The 22585-nt window shown below is 41.1% G+C and overlaps 1 protein-coding gene across 1 annotated transcript in view; it reads right to left on the bottom strand.

Annotated features, from left to right (window-relative positions):
- The window catches only part of LOC145345345 (signal-induced proliferation-associated 1-like protein 2), a 505672-nt gene that overhangs the window by 325521 nt on the left and 157566 nt on the right, over positions 1 to 22585 (bottom strand). The window contains exon 3 of the mRNA XM_080193160.1: positions 8987 to 10890. Within this exon, the coding sequence (XP_080049286.1) occupies positions 8987 to 10496 (1510 nt within the window). The 5' untranslated portion in view covers positions 10497 to 10890. The remainder of the gene's footprint in view (positions 1 to 8986; positions 10891 to 22585) is intronic.

Raw genomic sequence — 22585 nt, 5'->3', positions numbered from 1 at the left:
AAGATGCAGTAGTAACAAGATAATCTTTCTTTCTATCCATCAATGAACACCTACAAATTCTAAAAGAGCAGGTTTAAAAATATCTGGATAATGCTTCTGCATTATGCTAATGCTTATGCTTATAATACATAACCATAATGACACAGCTGAGTACTACTTCCAGGTCAGAAAGTAGCTATCAACCTCATATCTTGTTGCTTCAGGAGATGAAAGCAAACAATTTGAAAGGGCCATGAAACAACCAGTACAAACACTGACAAACAAACTGGTGTTATGAATGTAACACAGTTGCCTTGTGCCAACTGTACCAAGGTCACAAGGCTCTATTAGAATACACTCTTGCGATGCAATACTTCACCTGCGTGTTATCAGCTGCATCAACTATCATTGCACTTAGGCTGAAGTCTCAAAGGTGCCCAAGTTGCACTTGTTTTATCTCGGAACCTAAACATAAATCCCAGTGCAGTTCTGCTCCAGGATGTTCAGACTGAAGCCCAGTCTTCACACACTACACAATTCCAAACAAAGGAATGGGAAAGATGACTGTTACTCAGCAGTTTAAAAGCATAAAATGCAGAGGTAGAACTGATATAACATTCAAGTTTATGAAGGGATACAATATGTGAGTTAAATTACCCAATTAACAGTGAATTGTGGCTCTATGCAACAGGCATTTGTCAAATATGGATTGAGACGTTTAAAATAAGTTCAGGACCCATAACTAGCAGAAAATACTTTTCATTTCATTACTGAGTCTTTCATTTCAATTACCCAGTCTTTGAAGCTATTTGGTATGGGATTTTAATAATAATGCTAAAGGAATCAAGAATTTCTTGCACAAATTACAGCATAAAAGCTTTCAGGTTATTTTGCAGTTTCTTTTTAAGGTCAATGTTGAAATTTGTAACTGTTCATTTTGATGAAGATTACTACCCAATCATATCTTGGATTAATCTTAGTTTAACCAAGCCTAAAAACACTTAATTCTTATACAATATCATATTTTATGCACTCCATTGTATTTCATTAGGGTGGCACAGTGATTAGCACTGCTGCCTCACAGTACCAGGGACCCAGGTGTGATTACCAGCTTGAGTCATTGTATGTGTGGAGTCTCCCCGTATCTGCATGGGTTTCCTCCAGATGCTCCAGTTTCCTCCCGCAGTCCAAGGATGTGCATGTTAGATGGATTGGCCATGTTAAATTGTCCCTTAGTGTTTCAAGATGTGCTAGTTAGGGAGACTGGTGGGATCACAGGAATAGGGCCTGGTAAGATGCTCTTTTGAAGAGTCAATGCAGACTTGATGGGCTGAATGGCTCCTTCTGCACTGTAGGATTTTATGACACTTCATCTAGAATCAGAGAATGTTTGCAGCAGAAACTATTCAGGCTGTCACATCCATACCAACTTGTTGCAAGAGCAAATCCCCCTCCCCATCCCTAACCCCTTGGTAATGCTAAATAAAAGCAAATAACTGCAGATGCTGGAATCTGAAACCAAAAGAGAAAATGCTGGAAAATCTCAGCAGGTTTGGCAGCATCTGTAAGGAGAAGAAAGAGCTGATGTTTCGAGTCCAGATGACCTTAGTCAAAAAGGTTTGACAAAGGGTCATCTGGATTCGAAACATCAGACCTTTTCTGATGCTTTTCAGAGTATCCATTTACTCTGACTAGACCCCTCATGATTTTAGACAGCTCTGTCAAATCTCATCCCAATCTCCTCCTCAAGGAGAGCAATCTTTGGAAAACAAGCTATGAACTTAAAGCAAGACCCACTTTTCAAAGGGGGCTGAGAGATTACTGTGTACTCTGTTTCATGAAGATACGGCTCACTGTTGCTTCACTGGACTGTACCCTACAACCACAACATTTCTCAATCCACCGAATAGACCGTACAGCAGCCTCAGGCAAGGCTAGGGGAGGGAGGGCCTGCCTTCTAATCAATACCTCTTGGTGCATAACATAACACTGGTCACCTTCTACTTCCTGGACCTAGAATAACTGATGCTAAAATTGTGCCTTCGACTATCTTCTGCAAGAGCTCACCTTTGTTATTCTGACTGCAGTTTACATTCCACCCAATGTGAACATGAAGACCACACTGGACAAAATATACATCTTTCAAAAAGCCTTTGAAATATCCTGAGGCCTTGTTCAACATGACAGGCAACTTCAACCAGGCCAAGCTTAAGAGCGAACAAACCATCACAGACGTCAGAACAGCCTTCTCGAAAGAAAACTCATGGAAAGTGACAGGCCCGGATGGGGTACCCCGACGAGCACTCAGATCCTGCGCAGACCTATGGTATTCCCAAACATCTTCAGCCTCTCATTACACCAATCTGAGGTCCCTATCTGCTGCAAGAAGGCAACCATCATCCCAGTACCAAAGAAAAGTTAGGCAGCATGCCTTAATGACTTTCTCTGGTGGCTCTGACATCCATCATTAGTTTAAAGTCTATTTATTAGTGTCACAAGTAAGCCTACAATGGATTGCACTGCAATGAAGTTACTGTGAAAATCCTCCAGTTGCCACACTCTGGCACCTGTTTGGTACACTAAGGGAAAATTTAGCATAGCCAATGCACCTAACCAACACATCTTTCGGACTATAAGAATAAACCAAAGCACCCAGAGGAATTCCATGCAAAGCCGGAGAGAATGTGCGAACTCCACATAGACAGTGACCCAAGCCAGGAATTGAACCCAGTTTTCTGGCGCTGTGAGGCAGCAGTGCTAACCACTGTGCCACCATTATGAAGTGCTAAGAAAAGTTAGTCATAGCATGAATCAATTCTGGCCTTCCAGATTGCTACAGTTCGCCTATTGCCATAAGAACATAAGAACATAAGAAATAGGAGCAGGAGTAGGCCATCTAGCCCTTCGAGCCTGCCCCGCCATTCAATAAGATCATGGCTGATCTGTCGTGGCTCAGTTCCACTTTCCCGCCCTCTCCCCATAACCCTTAATCCCCTCTCTTATCAAAAACCCATCAACCCGCGTCTTAAAAATATTTAGCGAGGCAGCCTCCACCACCTCAACGGGCAGAGAATTCCAGAGATTCACCACCCTTTGAGTGAAGAAGTTCCTCCTCAACTCCGTTCTAAACCACCCCCCCCCTTTATCTTGAGGCTGTGCCCCCTAGTCCTACTGTCTTTTTTGAGCGGGAAGAGTCTTTTCACCTCTATCCTATCCATCCCATTCATCATCTTATACGTCTCAATGAGATCTCCCCTCATTCTTCTAAACTCTAACGAGTACAAGCCTAGTTTATTCAGCCTCTCCTCATAGCTCAACCCCCTCAACTCCGGTATCAGCCTAGTAAACCTCCTCTGCACTCCCTCCAAGGCCAAAATATCTTTGCGCAGGTGCGGCGCCCAAAACTGCACACAGTACTCCAGCTGCGGCCTCACCAATGCCCTATACAGCTGCAGCAAGACCTCCCTACTTTTATATTCAAAACTACTTTATATATAACAGGACCACAGCAGACACTATCCCACAGCCCAAAAGATGTGCTGGTTAGGTGCACTGGCCATGAAAAATTTTCCTTTGTGTATCCAAACAGGCAAGCATGTGGCAACTAGGAGATTGTCACATTAACTTCACTGCAGTGTTAATGTAAGCCAACTTGTGACGCTAATAAAAATAAATAAATAAAATCTCCCTGGCCCTACACTCAACCCTGGAACACTTAGATAACAAAGACACATATGTTAGCTCAGCCTTAAACATCATTATTCCGACAAAAGTCACCTCCAAACTACGTGGCCTGGGGCTCACTGCAACTGGATCCTAGATTTCCTAACCCACAGACTTCAATTAGCAAAGATAGGCAACAACAGCACCTCCTCCACGATCATCCTCGACACCAGTGTCCCCATAAGGCTGTGTCCTCAGCTCCTTACTATATGCTGTGATGTTAGTGTAGCTTTAAGGAGTTTTTTTTTAAAATCATGTACACTGCAGTTGTAAACAAATCTTTTCAGTTTGCTTCTCTCATCGTTGCTGGGCTGCCTACGAGAATCTATTTATTGCTGTTTAAATGGGGGCTTGTTTATTTTCACTGGGATGTTTATGACTGCATTTTTAGAAGAAAAACTAGTTGCCAGGTCAAGTGATAGGAGTTTTATTTCATTTTCAGTTTAGCTGCAGGTTTGAGTTTTAGTTTTAGAAGGAACATCAAGCTGAAAAGAAGTCTCTCTCTCTCTCCCTGGTTTTGGAAGTTCTGTTGGTCATTTGAAAGCAAAGTCTTGCCTTTCTGAAGGGGGAAAAAAAAATCAGCTGGTGGTGGTTTGTCTCAAATCCCTGGTGTTTTGGGAAGATGTTCTGACTTCAAACTGTTCTGAGCCTATCCAGAGAACTGCAGACTTCAACCAAAGGTCCCAAGTCCAGCATTACATGAGCATCCGTCTTTGTCGTGTTAAACCCGTGAAAATGGTCTTTTGTCTATTGGTTTGATTGGAACACATTAGTTATGTTTTTTAAGGGTTATACATTATAATGGTTATTCTGTTTCTCGTTTGTAATTGGTAAAAGGTTTTGCTAATTTTCTTATGAAATATGTTAACTATATTCTGAAATAAACTTTGTTTGACAAAAGTTACTTGGTGGGTCATTTGAATCATACCTGAAGTAAAACATATCAAAAGGCAAAACTTAGAATCCAGGCAGGCTCCATAAAACACTTGAGTTTCTGACCTGAACCTATGAGTATGTGGCCAAATTCCCCTCCAACCCAACTTTCATGTTTGCTGATGACACCACCATTATGGGTTGAATCTCAAACAAATGATGAGACTGAGTACAGGAAAGAGGGAGATGATCTGGTGCAATGACAATAATCTCTCCTTCAATGTCAAAAAAATGAAGGAGATAGTCATCGACTTCAGGAAGCATAGTGGAGGAATGCCCATGTCTACATCAATGGAGACAAAGTGGAAATGGTCAAGAGCTTCAAGTTTCTTGGTGATCAGATCACCAACAACCCATCCTGGTCCCTCTACAACAATGCTACAGTTAAGATAGCCCACCAATGCCCCTACTTTTTCAGGAGGTTAAGGAAATTTGGCATGTCTGCTACGATTCTCATCAACTTTTAAAGATGCACCATAGGAAGCATTCTTTCTGGTTGTACCACAGCTTGGTACGGCTCCTGCTCTGTCCAAGACCGCAAAGAAACGAAGGCTCGTGAACGAAGGCCAGTCCATCATGCAAACCAGCCTCCCATCCATCGACTCTATATATCCTTCTGGCTGCCTCGGAAAAGCAGCCAGCATAATCAAGGACCCTGTGCATCCCAGGCCTGCTCTCATCCACCTTCTTCCATCAGGAAAAAGATACAAAAGTCTGAGGACATGTACCAACTAACTCAAAGCTTCTCCTCTGCTGACATCAGACTTTTGAATAGATCTACCTCGTATTAAGCTGATCTTTCCCTACACTCTAGCTATGACTGTAACACTGCATTCTGCATTCTCTCCTTTCGTTCTCTAAGTATGGTATGCTTTGTCAACATAGCATGCAAGAAACAATACTTTTCACTGCATATCGATACATGTGGCAATAATAAATCAAAGTGGAGTGTCCTATTCTGGGCACCACACTTTAAAAATGATAAGGAGGCATGAGTGTGTGTGCAGGAAAATTTATGAGAATGGTTCGAAGGATAAGGAACTACAGATATGTGACTAGATTGGAGAAGCTAGGATTGACTTTAATTTGATTTATTGCCACATGTATCCGTATCCAGTGATTCGTGCACATAAACTCCTAGGTCCTTACTGTTGTTGCACTCCTTTACGTTACAAACTGAAGCACCCATTATATACTGTTATATACTGAAACGTCTGTGTTTCACACAGTAAGATCTGGACAACATTCAGGCTTGGGCTGATGCATGTAAAGACGTATTAAAGCCACACGTGCCAGACAATGGCAATCACCAACCATACAGAATCCAACCATAGATGAATTCCCACCTTCACCATCCTGGGGTTACAACTGACTACAACTAACTGGACCAGCCATCTAATACCGTGACAAAAGATCAGCGAGTAACTCACTTCCTGACCAAAATCTGTCTACCATTTACAAGGCACAAGTCCAGAGGGTAACAAAGTACTTCCCACTTACCTTAGATAAGTGCAGCTCCAACAATATTCCAGGTGATCAGCATCCAAGACACCGTAGCTCTTAATCAGCTTCTCATCCTCTACCACGAGCACTCAATTCCTTACAACAATGTGCATCATCTACAAAAGTAACTTCCATGACTCCCTCTACAGCACCTTCCAAGCACAGTTCCTCGATTACTTAGAAGGACAAGAGAACTGTAGCATGGGAACACCGCTATCTGCAAGTTTTCCTCCAGGCCACACCATCTTGACTACATCAGGCGTTCCTTTACTGTCAGAGTCAAAATTCTTGTATTTATTTTCTAACAACATTGTGGCAGTGCCTGCATCAAAGGACTTCGCTGTTTTAAGGCAGCAACTCACCATCCCCTTTCAAGGGGACCTTCTCAATTCCTTTTTATGTTAGCCATCACATAATCTTTGTTGCTCTTAATTTTTTCCCACTTCCCCTCTGAACCATCCATATTCAGCACACAGATGTACCTTCATATCACAAAGCTACCTCTATAGATTAAACACGTTAAAACTTTCTGTACATTTGCTTCATGTACTGTTGTCACATTTTTATTTTTCAACACCATAAAGGTCAACATGTCACAAGTGAAAAAAATCCTACATGAAAATTTATAATGGGAAAACTGGCAATCTTTCCATCTCAATTTATTGAAAAATCAATCACATCCTTCACTGCTTTCTGAAAAAAATGCATCAATTCTGAAACAACGTTTTAAAATGGCATTTTTACAATAATTTTTGAACGCCAATTTTTGATTATGTAATGATGTGGAGTTGCCAGTGTTGGACCTGGGATAGGCATAGTAAGTAGTCTCACAACACCAAGTTAAAGTCCAGCAGGTTTATTTGCTAGCACGAGCTTTCGGAGCATCGTATCTTCACCAGGAGAAAGCAGAATTTGTTTCATAGACAGAGTATATATAGACACAAACTCAATTACAAAATTATGGTTGGAATGCAAGTCTTAACAGGTAATCAAGTCTTTATGGGTGCAGACAATGTGCGTGGAGAGAGGGTTAAGCACAGGTTAAAGAGGTGTGAATCATCTCCAGCCAGGACAGTTAGTGAGATTTTGCAAGCCCAGGCAAGTCGCGGGGGTTACAGATAGTGTGACATGAAACCAAGATACCGGTTGAGGCCATCCTCATGTTGTTTATATAATAAATTAATAAACAACTGTTTAAGTTCACAAATTGTTTATAATTGACCTTAAAAGGCATGGACAGGTCGAGAATGCAACACAGCTGATGGGGTGATGTGTAATTAGGGATTGCAGCTGTGTTGGAGAAGGCAGTCAGGTATGACTGCAATAGGGATTTAGGACTTGGGTCTGACTCTCTGCTTAAAATCCAAGTAATGTCCACTCCATCCACCTCAACTATAGAACAATATACCAATGTCCCCAAGACCCTAGGTGTCCAGTAAGTGTGTCAGTTGTGACTCAGTAGTAGCATTGCCACCTGAGAAAGTAGGCTATGAATGTGAAGCCCATTCCACAGACTTGAGCACATTTTGGCTGATTTTTTTCACTGCAGTACAGAGGGAACATTTCACTGTCAGAGGGGCTATCTTTTGGATGACATGTTAAACTAAGGTGTGATCTACCTTCTCAGATGGAGTTATGGCACAAATGCAAGATCAGGGAGCTCTCTCTGGTATCTTGGATCAATATTTCTCTCAAAGAGCATCATTTAAACAAGTTACTTCATCATTATCTTATTGTTTACAGGATCTTGCTGTGCGCAATTTGCCTAATTTCTACTTTACCAGTGGTTACATTTTAAAAGTATTTAATTGACTGGAAGGCATTTCTGACTGCCATGTGGTTGTGAAAGGAGTTTTATAAAGCAAGTTTCTTCAAGGTATTCTGAGACCCTGACCACTTGATCAAGTGTACAGAGAGATCCCTCCAAAGGTTACTTAGCATAACACCCCATCCATATAAAATCTCCAATTTACCATAACTGAAGTAAAAAATATTTTTGCCATCTTTAATTGAACCACTCAACATGTTTTTACCAAAAAATGTTCATTCTTACCTCCACCACCTTTAATCAAATGAAGTAGATGGCCTGCTTATTGTACATTCTACTTAAATCAAGAAGTCGAAAATGAGGTGGATTTTACAATGGCAATCTGCTCTATCAGATATTTCTAACCCCATTTGAAAAATTCTATACCAGGCTCCCTACTCCTCTTTCAATTAGCTCTGAAATACTTTCTAATCAGCTTTTCATTCCTAGGTATTACCATGGTTATTTTACCTCTTGCAAGGAAACCTATTTTTTAATCTGATACTGTATTCTTAATCATTCATTCCATTTTTAGGTCGAGTCATGGCTGATTTATACCTCAATGCATTTACCTATCTTTGCTCCATATTTCTTGATCAGCTTGCCCAAGAGAAACCTATCCCTCTCAGTGTTGAAATCTCCAAATAGCCCCCCAGCATCCACAATCTTTTGAAAGGGTGAAAAAGCTTAAGATTTCCAATAGCTTGGGTGTAAAAAATTGCTTCCTGATTTTACTCCTGAATAACTGGCTCTGATTTTAAGATTCTGCTCTTTGAAGATGTGCATTCAAGACAGGAAAATAAACATTCAAACACATACTCAAAGAGAAGCAGAGAGCATGGACGATAAACATACAGAGCGATAGATTCAGAGTAACAAGATAGGATCTCGAAGTCAGAAAGACAAAGAGTGGAAGGCATTAGAGCCTAGACAAGAATAGTAAAGATTGGAACAAACAGTCACAGATGCAGGATGTGAATTTTCAGTCACCAAAATATTAACTAATGTAAAACTGGAGGACAAAACTTAAAACCCACTTACCTTTACCATAGAAGTATTTGCGATAATAGTATGCTCCAAGGTCAATGTGCTCTATGATATATCGCTTCACTTTCTCTCGATGGATTGCTTGGTTCTCTCGTGGTACCTCTAATACTGACACACCTGCATTAGTGCAATGAGAGCTTAGTGAGGACTCAAAGGAGCAACTTTCACTGCAGGTAAATGAACAGGAGTTAGCCCTGGAAAGTGCAATGCGTCTCTCCCCTTCCCCTCCAATCTCATTCCTGAAATACGGGCATGCCAAGGTCAAGTTATTGCTTTTCCCATCTCCCTCATCAGAGTCCAAGCTTTCCTTTGAATTTAGTTCCTCTTTGCTGCCTGTTGGAGACTCACAATTTGCTGAATAGCCTCCTGGGATTGGATGCTGTGAAGCTGCAGAAGCACCAGTGGTTGTGTTTTTTCTTTGTCCTACAGTAGCCCTGTTTGCCATTGCTTCATTCACATTAAACAAAATGCTCTGCACATCATAGTGTGCAAAACATTTATGACACATCCATAGTTGGTTGCTTTTCTCCAGTCTGTTCTCTTCCTGCTCAAACGAGAACTTTAAAGCCTCGTGTTCACTTCTTGCAGTTCTCAATTTCCTAAAAAGAGATGCCTCTATCATTTCAGGTTTCAACCTCCGTCTGAATGACTTGTCTCTATCTTTGCAAAAAAATAGTGGGCTATCCATATAATCAAAGCCAGATATTCTGACAAATTCAGCTCGAGAAATCTGAGTTGCTGCTTGTAGACTGGGTGATATTCCAGAATCACAGCGCAACAGATCACTAAGCCCAAGTGGACCAGGACTTCTCTGGTCTTCACTTTCACCTCTGTATCCTCGAAGCATGGCAAAGAAACTGTCACCAGATATTCCCTGTCGGTCAATTGAAGAAGTGCTTCCATATTCACGATGAAGAGCAGCACCTGTATTTGGATTTACTGCATTCTGATCAAGAATATCTTCAGAGTCTATATCACTGATAGTAACATCACTGTTGCTCCTCTGCCTAATTGGGTGAAGCCCCCTCTGTGGGGACCTGGTGAAGAGGTCTCCAAAAACATATCTTGCATCTGCAAAATCCAAATCCTCAGTAATATCTGGGTTTTCCTCAGAAAGACCTTCAATGCTTTGATCATTCTGTCCATTTTGACTAGCTCTCATCATGGATACACTATCATAACTAGCTATTGACCTGCTATCCCATGTCATTAGGTTACTAATTGATCCCTCTTTTAGAAGTTCTTTCTTTGGCGGCCATTCGGAGATTCTTGCCCTCACCCCCATCTTTGGCATGGCAGGTGTTCCATTAACCTGACTGCTGTTGTCAGATTTGCAAGGTGTGCCAGAGGGAATGGGAGGTCCCATGTTACCATTAATGACTTTGTATTTTCTAGCAAAAAAATCATCAGACTGCATACTTCTAGCAGTTTCTGTGGAGAATCCTGAAGCACCACTGGAATGAGGTTGTTCTTCGTGTACTAGCTTTTTGTCACTCATATCCATTCATAAAACATAAACCATTCTTAATTAAAGATGACCAGCTCCATTTCATTACATTATGGTCAATTCTTTTTAAGTGTTAGCAACATATCCAGGTTGGAATGAATTCCATTTACAAAAGAAAGCTGGCTTTAATGGCTGCAGTAGTTTGATTTAAAAAGAATAGAATTCAGTGCATCATCTTCAGATCCAAATTATTTGAACAGCAGCTAGATGGATCGATAAAACTTGCAGTCAGAGCTTTACATCCTGTGTCCCTCTCAAGTCTGTGCTCAGTTCTTCACACTGCACGTCACTCATTGTCATCAGTACCTTTGGTGGGCCAACAGCTCAAAGCAAAGATAGTCTACACAGCAGATACTTCAATAGGTTTCAGAGCTGGGTTTTGGTTAAGGGTCTACAGAAGGAAAAACAAGTAAATAAAGCTGGAATTAGTATGACTGTTGTGTACTGAAATCTATTCAAGAATTTAAACTAAGAAAATTAACTAGCATTTCACAGAATGTTAGAAACTGAATTAAAACACTAAAACAGACTACAATTCATTGACAGTAAAATGAAAACATATTAGTCTTAAATTTTCATTAGTAGTTCAAATATATAAAATAGATAAATCATGAATGGCCAAATCTCAGTGACAATAATAAAGACATCAAGCAGTAATTTGCTGAAAAAACAGTAAAATTTGGCATTTATTTCTGTTGTGTCATCTCTATACCAACTGCAATATTACTATTTGATTGAAAAATATTTATGACAAATATTTAAACTTGCTAAATAAGCCATTCAATTTATTAAAAGTCTTAGTAAACAACTGAGCACATTAGATCTTTGTAGCCAACTTTAAACAAACACTTGCAGAATATTTGCATTTATCAGTAGTTGAGGCAGTCTGAACCCTCACTCTGGTATTAACAATTTAAAACTTGTATCAGAAACATAGAAAAATAGAAAATAGGAGCAGGAGTAGGCATTCCTTTGTTCCCCATCATTGATTTCCCTGCTTCTGCAAGACCATTTGTTTTTTTCGATCTTTTTCTCTTCACATACTGATATCTGCAAGCTTACTAGGGTACTCAATCCCTTTATCATATATTGCAGAATTCTAACCTCAGCCTGCCGCTTTTTCTGGCCAACTTGTGTGCCTCTTCTTTGGATCTAATTCTATCTCTAATTTCCCTTGTAAGCCAAAGTTTGGCTATCTTCCCAGTTTTATTTTTGCACCAGACAGGAATGAACAATTGTTGCTGTTCACTTATGCACTCTTTGATTGCTTTCCATTGTCTATCCAACATCATTCCTTTAAGCAAAGTTCCCTAATCTATCATTGCCAACTTCCACCCTATGCTATTGTAGTTTCTTTTATTTAGATTCAGGACCCAATCTCAGAATCAAGTACCTCAATCTCCATCTTAATGGAGAGTTCTATCATATTATGGTCGCTCATTCCTAAGGTGCCTTGCACAACTAGATTGCCAAACAAACATTATTGGATGCTATATTAGTGCAAGTGATTCAGTGTTCAATTCAGCCAAAAATAAAGATATCGCTGTGTGCTCAACAGCAAATCATGCCACCATTAGTATGGCACATTTTATCTGTTTTTGATAAGACCCATTGCACTAAACTAGAAACAAATACTCCAAGAACAATTCTCATGTGCATTATGTATTGGGTGGGCATTATTCATTCCACTTATCTAATGACATCTGTGAAAAAATCTAATCAATTTCATGGTCCAGCCTCATTTACATTAATGAGGAAGTTAGCTGGCAGACACAATTGTGCTGCTCACAGTTGGCTGGCTGTGTGGAAGAGTGGGCTATCTTGCAGAGCAGCCAACCATCATGGTCATGTGGGAGGTCTGGATGCATCAGAAGACAAATGGAGCAGTGGGAAAATTTCTGTAGCCCCAAAATAGCAAAGATGTTAAATAATGGAAGTTTTTCATTGTTCAAACACGAGTGACCATGGCAAAAATGTAGACATTGCTTCCGATATTGCCTAACTATAACCTACTACCCCTTTAAGGAATGTGAGAAGTGGCAACCTCTTAACTTGTACTGTCCATAACTTGTCAGCATGTTATGCATGAAATGTGGATTGAAATGAAAATAACGTTGGGGTGTTAACCACAACACTTCAGCTTGCAGGATCAATGTCTCTAAATCAGCTCCACCCAAAAATCCATAGAGATGGATCTTTCCCATTCAGTGGCAGGACTTCATTTTCCAATTTTTGCCCAGCTATTGCCCCATTTCAAGATGTGAACAAAGATGATTTTTGCAGGGGAGGGGGGTGCAGGAGAGGCAGAACAAATACATTTTACTCGAGCCCTTTAGCACACTCTCTTTCGCTGGCTGATCATTGAGCAAATAGACCCAGGTTTGCAATTAGACAAGAATCTTTGGCTTTTGCATGTCTGAAAGGTAGAGAAAGGAAGTATGGGTGGGGAAGGATGGGGGAAAAGAGTTAGAGCGAGAGAGAGAAAGGGAGGAATCCCTCAAGATGTTCTTCCAATGTCCTGGTCATTGTTGCTGTACAGATCAAGTTAAACTCAGTGAAAAACTGCTTGTAGAAGAAAATCCACTGTCCAATTTAACAAATCTTGCTTTTCAAGTTTCCTGCTGTGTACAGTAATCAAATGGGACATAGATACCAACAAACCACATCACATGGCTCAGTAATTCCAGCTGTACCACAATATCTTTGTAGCAAAGCCTGCAGAAATGGTGCACAGCAGAATCTTATTTTTAAGCCCGAAACATCCCCTATGAAAAACACCTTTATTATTTCATTCTGAGTTCATCTAGATATATTTTAGCCCCTCAGCTACAATAAGAAAATGCTATCAGGCAAGCATGTGACATGTCAGACCATCGTCTTACACCTATAATCAAAGTGCATTAAATTTCATTTTGCTTGGGGAAGCTTTCTTTCTCATTCTTGAAACTCTTCATTTCCGATCCCAAATCTAACCACAGCAATCTTGATGATTGTAAATAGACCCTACTTCATAGTAATTTCCTAAATAGCAATAAGAGCACATTAAAATGATGGTTTCAAAGAACAGAACTCAAAAAATGGATTCATGTCTTCATCATTGGTGTCAAACATCAAAAAATGTATTTTGAGTATGACTCCTGCACACAAAAAAAACTTCTCATTCGCATCATGAATTTGTCAACAAAAATCTCCCTAAACAATTTCATCCTATTCATCATCTCCCATGTTTAAGGGAACGCTCTTCCCCTCTTCTGCATTGGAGTCTACAGGATGAAAATTACTATCCTGCCCATCATGGGAATCAGAGTGGGTGAGAGGCAGATTATGAAAAGGTCTGTTGACTTTGAGCAGAATTTTCCAGTGTCGTGGCAAGCAAGGCCCAAAAATCCTGCCTACATCTCTGATTAAAACAATTCTTCAGAAGCTAATTTACCTATAGTTCTTGAACGATAGGATGGAAAGGCTGTTGCATTTCACTTCTATGATCTGTGGTTTAATTAAGCCCAGAACAATCAGATGACAGTCTTCTCTGATGGCTCCAAGAGTCTAATGTGAGTTTGGGTTGGCCCCATTACTCTTCCTAGTAGGTGTCAGCCTATCATATGAATATTTCTCAATTCAGAATTAAGTGGTAATAAAGACCACATGATGAGAAAACAATATTGCATGCCTACTTAAGCAGATGTTTTCTCTAAGGTAGGTTGCGGAGGGCGAATTCAGGGATCTTTACTTTGCATCTGTCTCTGCTATGCCTGATATTGACCCATTGTACCCAAAATGATAAGTGTTCCATTGCCTCGTCCAGCAGTGTTTTTATAAAAAAAAACTTCCATTTTTCTCCAGAGCAAGAATCTGCAGTTTGTTTATTCTTCTTTCAGAGTTCGAGCACAAATGTGCCATTATCACTTTCGCTTATGCTTTGAAATTTTCATTTTCTACGACTCGAGAAAAACCCACTTTCTTGTTCAACATACACTCTATAAAAATAACTGAATTTTGCTATAATTGAATTGGGGAGGCAGGTATCATTAGGAATTACGCGCCACCCCCAAAATCTCCTCCATCCACGACGGATCAAAGCAGAGTAAAAGCATAGAGAAGAAAGAAAGGAAGCCAATTTCCTGCCTGTTTAATTATGCTTTGTAGCAATGATACTAACTGTTTTTTAAAAAAGCAACTTAAACCACATAACTCAATTTAAAAAAAGTGACCTGGCCTATTAGCACTTGTCAGTTACGCAGAAGTCCATAGAATCTGTGTACATATTGCTCAAAAGCAATTTACTTTACAGCCAGGCCATAGGATGCATTAATATACCTCAGTACACACAGACAGCAGCTAAATGCATAATCTTTCTCAGCCTTGAACCAATAATAGCTCTGCAGTTTGCCACTGTGACAGGAATCTTTCATGAAACACAGACCCAGGCGTTTCATTATACATTCCTTTGTGCTGTTGAATGAGTCAAAAAAAAGTCTTAAGAAGCTGCTGTGCTGAATGAGCCCCATTCTACACAAACTCCAATATCTGGCCAATTCATCCAGCTTTGACTGAACTGTTGCCAGTTCTGAGAAAATTATAAAATGTGCTAACTACTAAGCAACTTCAACTGACACAGCATATGTTATCACTGAATGGCTACTGCACAGAAGGAAGCCATTTGGCTCGTCATGTCCCCGCCACCTCTCCATAAGAGTTACTCAGCTATCCCACTCCCATACCCTTGCCCCTATAGCTCTGCAAACCATTTTTCCTCCGCTAATTATCCAATTCTTACTTGAAAACTATGATTGAACTGCCTCCATTACAGACTCAGGAAGTGTGTTCCATTTCCTGACCACTTACTGCATAAAAAAAGATTTTCCTTACATCTCCTCTGGCTCTTTTCCTAATTACTTTAGATCAGTGCCTTCAGGTTTTCAATCCTTCCACCCAGCAAATATCATCTCAACCTTATCTTCTCTCAAGGAAAACAATCCAGCTTTACCAACCTGTGTAACTGAAGTCTTTTAGCTCTGGCACCATTCTCAGAAATATCTTCTGCAGCTCTTTAAAGACTTTGCAACCTTCCTAAAAATGTGGTGCTCAGAATTAGACATAACATTTCAATTGAGGCCAAACCACTGTTTATTAAGGTGCACCAAAATTCTCATGTTTTTCTACTTTATGCTTCTATTTATAAAGTTCAGGATCCAGTATATTCTATTAAATACTTTATCAGCCCTGCCACCCTCACCAATTTGTGCACATATATACCCAGGCTCCTCGGCTGCTGCACCACTTTATTTTATGCCTTTCCTTATTCTTCCTTTCAAAATTTATCTCTTCACAATCATTGCATTAAATTTCATCTGTCACATTTCCATCCATTCATCAGCCTGTCTGTGCCATGTAGAAATCTCTGTAATTGTCCTCACAATTCACAATAGTTTAAAATTGTTCCATCTGCAGATTTTGAAATTGTGTCCTGCACACCCAAGTCTAGTGGTCCTAATAATGACTCCTGGGGGGAAATCCCCAACTTACCTTCCTCCACTTGGATCAGGTGAAACCTGTTGCACCTTAAAATGCCCAAGGGGCATCATTAATTGTTTGAGAAAATACAAGGCCATATATCACAATGACTTTCAAGAATTAAACAGGTTTAGAGGAGTGTGCCAAAAAGAATTCTTGTCAAATTGGCAGACAACCACATTTTCTGTGATCATGCAACAAGAAATGTGATTTTTTTTCCCCAATAATGATACATCCGTGTACAATTCCTCCTTCAAATGGAGTACACATTTCTCCTCACATCCTGCTGCTGTATTGGGTAGAGAACTTGAAACAAACCAAATCACTTCAGTACTGTCATTTAACACTATTCTCAAACATTGCCATCGTGTTATTTGAAACAAATAATTTGCACTGTGGGATTTGTTTTTCAACCTGCTATTTCAGAGATCTGTTGTACTTGAAAACGTCATGTTGCCATGAAAAATGCAATGGTAACACGATTATTTCAAATGCCATGAAACATCACTGTTTCTTCTGGCTTAAGCTTCATAGGTTGAAACGAGAGCTTGAAGTCAGAAAGTATCCATGGTGTGGGGTGCAGGGCGGGTGGAGCCGGTACCATACCTTAGCATGCACAAAACAAAGATTTATAGGAACAAAACGTCAACAGAAAAAAAAGTCTATAACGTAAACAGATCATTCAGCCGAACTGGTCCATGCCACTGTTTGTATTCCACTGCATGCAGGTTAGTACAGCTAGCATAGCTGGAGATTCCTCCTTCTGCCTCACCCAATAGATGACACTGTCCAAGAAAGTTGAGGACATAGTACTTCTATAATGAAGGGCTTGACTGCTAGAATATAAAAGGATAAAAATATATGGCTGGGACATTTAAAGCAGAGATTAGCAAGCTAGAGATCATTGAGGGATACAAAGGGAACAAATTTGCATTTACATAAAATCTTTTGCGAGCTCAGGACATCCAAGTGCTTTCCAACCAATGAAGTATTTTTGAAATGTAATCACAGTTGTAGTGTAGAAAAATGAGCCAATAATGAACTTCAGTTAGTAATGTTAGAATCTGTCATTAAGGAGGAAATTGCGAGGCATCTTGAAGAGAATTGCTTGATAGAGCAGACGCAGCACGGTTTCATTAAAGGGAAGTCGTGTCTGACAAATTTACTGGAGTTCTATGAGGATGTGTCTAGGGCGGTGGATAGAGGAGAGCCGGTGGATGTGGACTTTCTAGATTTTCAGAAGACGTTTGACAAAGTACCTCACAAGAGGTTATTGCAGAAGGTCGAGGGACATGGAGTTGGGGGTAGGGTGTTAGCGTGGATAGAGGATTGGTTGTCAAATAGGAGGCAGAGAGTGGGGGTCAATGGGTGCTATTCAGATTGGCGGATGGTGACTAGTGGAGTGCCCCAGGGGTCGGTGCTGGGGCCTCAGCTTTTTACCATTTATATAGAGGATCTGGAGGAGGGAACCGAGTGTAGGGTGTCGAAATTTGCTGATGACACCAAGATTGGTGGAACGGCAAATTGTGCGGAGGGTGTGGAGAGTCTGCAGAAGGATCTAGATAGGCTGGGCAAATGGGCCAGGAAATGGCAAATGGAATTTAATGTTGGCAAGTGCGAGGTGGTCCACTTTGGTAGGAAGAATGGTAGGAAGGACTATTACTTACGGGGCGAAAAACTGCAGCAGGCGACGGTGCAGAGGGACCTCGGGGTCCTTGTGCACGAGTCGCAAAAACCCAGCTTGCAGGTGCAGCAGGTGTCAGGAAAGCGAATGGGATGCTGGCCTTCATAGCGAGGGGGATTGAATATAAAAGTAGGGAGGTCTTGCTGCAGCTGTATAGGGCATTGGTGAGGCCACAGCTGGAGTACTGTGCGCAGTTTTGGGCGCCGCACCTGCGCAAAGATATTTTGGCCTTGGAGGGAGTGCAGAGGAGGTTTACTAGGCTGATACCGGAGTTGAGGGGGGTTGAGCTATGAGGAGAGGCTGAATAAACTGGGCTTGTACTCGTTAGAGTTTAGAAGAATGAGGGGAGATCTCATTGAGACGTATAAGATGATGAATGGGATGGATAGGATAGAGGTGAAAAGACTCTTCCCGCTCAAAAAAGACAGTAGGACTAGGGGGCACAGCCTCAAGATAAAAGGGGGGCAGTTTAGAACGGAGTTGAGGAGGAACTTCTTCACTCAAAGGGTGGTGAATCTCTGGAATTCTCTGCCCATTGAAGTGGTGGAGGCTGCCTCGCTAAATATTTTTAAGACGCGGGTTGATGGGTTTTTGATAAGAGAGGGGATTAAGGGTTATGGGGAGAGGGCGGGAAAGTGGAACCGAGCAGCGACAGATCAGCCATGATCTTATTGAATGGCGGGGCAGGCTCGAAGGGCTAGATGGCCTCCTCCTGCTCCTATTTCTTATGTTCTTATATGATACAATGGTGTCGTGGACGAGAACTGCCTTTGTAGATAACAAGAACTTACAATCACACGTGATCAGATATCATGTTAAACCGTTCACATCTGAATAGTTGAATGAATTCCTTTTCTCTGGGGCCTGTTGCAACCAATTAAAGGAATTTGTACGGTTCCACAGCTCCTGCATATTTTTTTCTAATGTGAATTGTTTTTTGCTAATTCCCTACGTCAACCTGCTGCAATTTCTCTTAACTGAAGGCAAGCAGCTCATGTGCTAAGCATCTTTATCTTTCTGCTTGTGGCTTTGTGTGCTCTAATAGTACTTACAAGCTGTGATATTGTGAGTTCGCCCTTTCCAATCAGATCTTTTTGTATGTCAGGATGTTCATTGCTTAAAATGAGCTGATGAACTTTTCATTTTTTTTTAATTTATATTTTCTGGCTGTGTTTTTCAGTCTTGTTAATAAATTGTCAATAGGCCCATCTGCTTCTTGCTCAGGCTTTAAAATTTATATTGATGGATCCAGTGATTTGGCTTTGGCTGGAGATGTGCTCAATTTTCCAAAGATTTGGCTGGGTTTTTGTCATCATCCTCACTCATCTCCCAGCTAGTAAACAATTTTAACATTTTCTCTCCTACCAACAAAAGGATATAGCTGATACTTTCCTCCATAACATCACCAGCTTCTCAATTCATTATGGGCTGTAAGTTGGACATTCATTGTAGTGGTGATGGCCATTTCATTTTCATACAATTCACTTAGATTTTCTCTAACTAATTCAAGTATTTTTCTCAATCTGATTCAACATTAAATCTGTTTAAAATCTTTAGCTTACTCACAGATGCTGTGACCATGTTATTCTTCTTGTTCCTCAAAGTTTGAAATAATCATACTTTTAAACATAAAATGCTGGAGCTTCATTGAGCACATTTCTTAAACTTTCTATGTGGCTGATGGATTGATACATTGTCACAGTGCAGCAAAAAATGTGGATGTAAATTCTCATAAGTAGTTCCAAGCTCTTTATAAAAAATATAACCTCATGACAAAGTCATCAAGTACAGACATGGAATGTAAGAGATGGAGCAAAGGTACCTTTGGCAATAATTGCATCACTACATACACAGAAAGGGGAATAACAAAGAATGACAGGATATGACAACAGATAAAACCTGCCTAGCAACAGCAGCATTCAACATTCAAAGAGAATGATGTGATCTTTTCCCAGTAACGAAATTAGCAAGTGCCAAGACAGGATCAGGCTTAAATTGCTCTATCAGGAAACAGCTTAACCTTTCGGAGCTTTCAGAGCACTGCCCCTTCATCAGGTGAGTGGGAGTTGGGTTCATAAACCGGGCATATATAGACACAAGCTCAATTACAAGATAATGGTTGGAATGCGAGCCTTAACAGGTAATCAAGTCTTTACAAGTACAGACAATGTGAGTGGAGAGAGGGTTAAGTACAGGTTAAAGAGGTGTGAATTGTCTCAAACCAGGACAGCGAGAGAGATTTTGCCAGTCCAGGCAACTTGTGGGGTTGACAAGTAGAGTGACATGAACCCAAGATCCAGGTTGAGACCATACAAAGAACCCCCAGCTTCTGTCGCGAAACTACCGACTTTTTATAGAAACTCAGCACTCATGGAGCAGTTGAACCAAGAACACGCCTCGTCTCAAGGGATGTCTCCACATTCTACACCAGCATCCCCCACAACAATGGCATTGTTTCAACAGCCTCAGTACTCAATTCTACAACTGCCAATCTCCAGATGCGATTCTACAAATCATCCACTTCATCCTGGACCACAACATCTTCATCCAGACACACAGAACAGCCATGGGGACCAAATTCACATCTCAGTATGTCAACATTTTCGTATACTAGTTCGAACAAGACCTCTTCACTGCATAGGACATTCAACCAATGCTATACACTCGCTACATTGATGACATCTTCTTCCTTTGGACTCACAGCGAACAATCACTGAAACAACTATATCATAACATCAACAAGTCCCTTCCCACCATCAGACTCACCATGGACTACTCTCCAGAATCAGCTGCATTCTTGAACACACGCATCTCCATCAAGGATGGTCACCTCAGCACTTCACTGTAGAGCAAGCCCACAGATAACCTCACGATGCTCACTTCTCCAGCTTCCATCCTAAATACGTTAAAGAAGCCATCTCGTATGGACAAGCCCTCCGTATATACAGGATCTACACAGATGAGGAGGATCGCAACAAACACCTACAGAAGCTGAAAGCGCCCTCGTAAGAACAGGATATATCAACTCATCGATTAAAAGTTCCGATGCGCCACAGCGAAAAGCCTCACCGACCTCTTCAGAAGACAATAATCTGCATCACTACGTACACAGAAAAGGGGAATAACAAAGAATGATAGGATGTGACATATTCAGCAGAAGATAAAACCTGCCTAGCAACCGCTGCATCCAGCATTCAAAGAGAATGATGCGATCTTTCCCAGTAACGAGATAGCAAGTGTCAAGACAGAATCAGGCTTAAATAGCCCTATCAGGAAACAGCTTAACCTAGTCAAGAGCTTTAGGAGATTGTCCCTTCATCGGGTGAGTGCGAGCTGGGTTAACAAATAGGGCACATATAGACACAAACCCAATTACAGGATAGTGGTTGGAATGTGACGGACAGAGTACCCTTCGTCGTCCAATACTTCCCTGGATTGAAGAAGCTACGACATCTTCTCCGGAGCCATCAACATGTCATCGATGAAGACAAACATCTCACCAAAGCCATCCCCACATCCCCACTACTTGCCTTCAAACAACTGCACAACCTCAAACAGACCATTGTAGGCAATAAACTACCAAACCTTCAGGAGAACAGTAACCCACGACACCAGACAACCCTACCACAGCAACCTCTGCAGGACATGCCAGATCATCAACACGGATGCCATCATTTCACATGATAACACCGTCAAGCGGGTACACAGTACATACTCTTGTGACTCAGTCAGTTGCTGCAGGAAAAAATGTCCCGAGGCATGGCACATTGGCGAGACTATACAGATGCTACGACAACGGATGAACGGACACCACTTGGCAATCATCAGGCAGGTGTGTTTCCTTCCTGTCAGGAAACAATTCAGCAATCAAGGACATTCAGCCTCTGATCTTTGGGTAAGTGTTCTCCAAGGTGGCCTTCAAGACACCCAACAATGCAGAATCGCTGAGCAGAAACTGATAACCGTACACGAAGACGGTCTCAAGTGGGATCCTGGGCTCGTGTCACACTATCTGTAACCCCCATGACTTACCTGGGCTTGTAAAATCTCACTAAACATTCTGATTTGAAACAATTTACACCTCTTTAACCTGTACTTAACCCTCTCTCCCCTCGCATTGTCTATACCCGTGAGGACTTGATTACCTGTTGAGACTTGCATTCGAACCATTATCTTGTAATTGCGTTTGTCTATTTTCATGCTTTGTTTGTGAACCAAATCCTCCATTCACCTGATAAAGGGGCAGTGCTCCGAAACCACGTGCTACCAAATAAACCTGTTGAACTTTAACCTAGTATTGAGACTTCTTACTGTGCGTACCCCAGTCCAATGCCAGCATCGGTGGCACAGTGGTTAGCACTGCTGCCTCACAGCGCCAGAGACCCGGATTCAATCCCTGGCTTGTATGAAGTTTGCACATTCTCCGTGTCTGTGTGGATTTTCTCTATGTGCTGTGGTTTCCTCCCACAGTTCAAAGCTATGCGGGTTAGGTGAAGTGATCATGTTAAATTGACTCAATGGGCTGAATGGCCTCTTTCTGCACTGCAGGGTTTCTTTGATTCTATTATAAATTGCTCCTTAGTGTTAGGGGGAACAGGTACAGTAAATGCATGGGGTTATGGGGATAAGGCCTGTGTGGCATTGTGATCAGTGCAGACTCAAATGGGCTGAATGGCCTTCTTCTGCAATGTATGATTCTTCGATCGCCACATCATAACCTAGTAAACTAAGAGATCATTGGAGGTATACAGATGCTAATTTCAAGGAGTCACAGAATGTGAGATGCAGACAGCCCAAATACACAGAGGGGATTCAAAGGGGAACCAAGATACAATGTCAGCACCTGAATAAGACGACATTTTAACATTCATCAATCAAGAAGGCATTG

The sequence above is a fragment of the Carcharhinus amblyrhynchos genome, chromosome 7 (genome assembly GCF_965287045.1).
Source record: "Carcharhinus amblyrhynchos chromosome 7, sCarAmb.v2.hapA, whole genome shotgun sequence".
NCBI classification, from domain to species: domain Eukaryota; kingdom Metazoa; phylum Chordata; class Chondrichthyes; order Carcharhiniformes; family Carcharhinidae; genus Carcharhinus; species Carcharhinus amblyrhynchos.
This window is presented reverse-complemented; position numbering and strand designations above follow the sequence as displayed.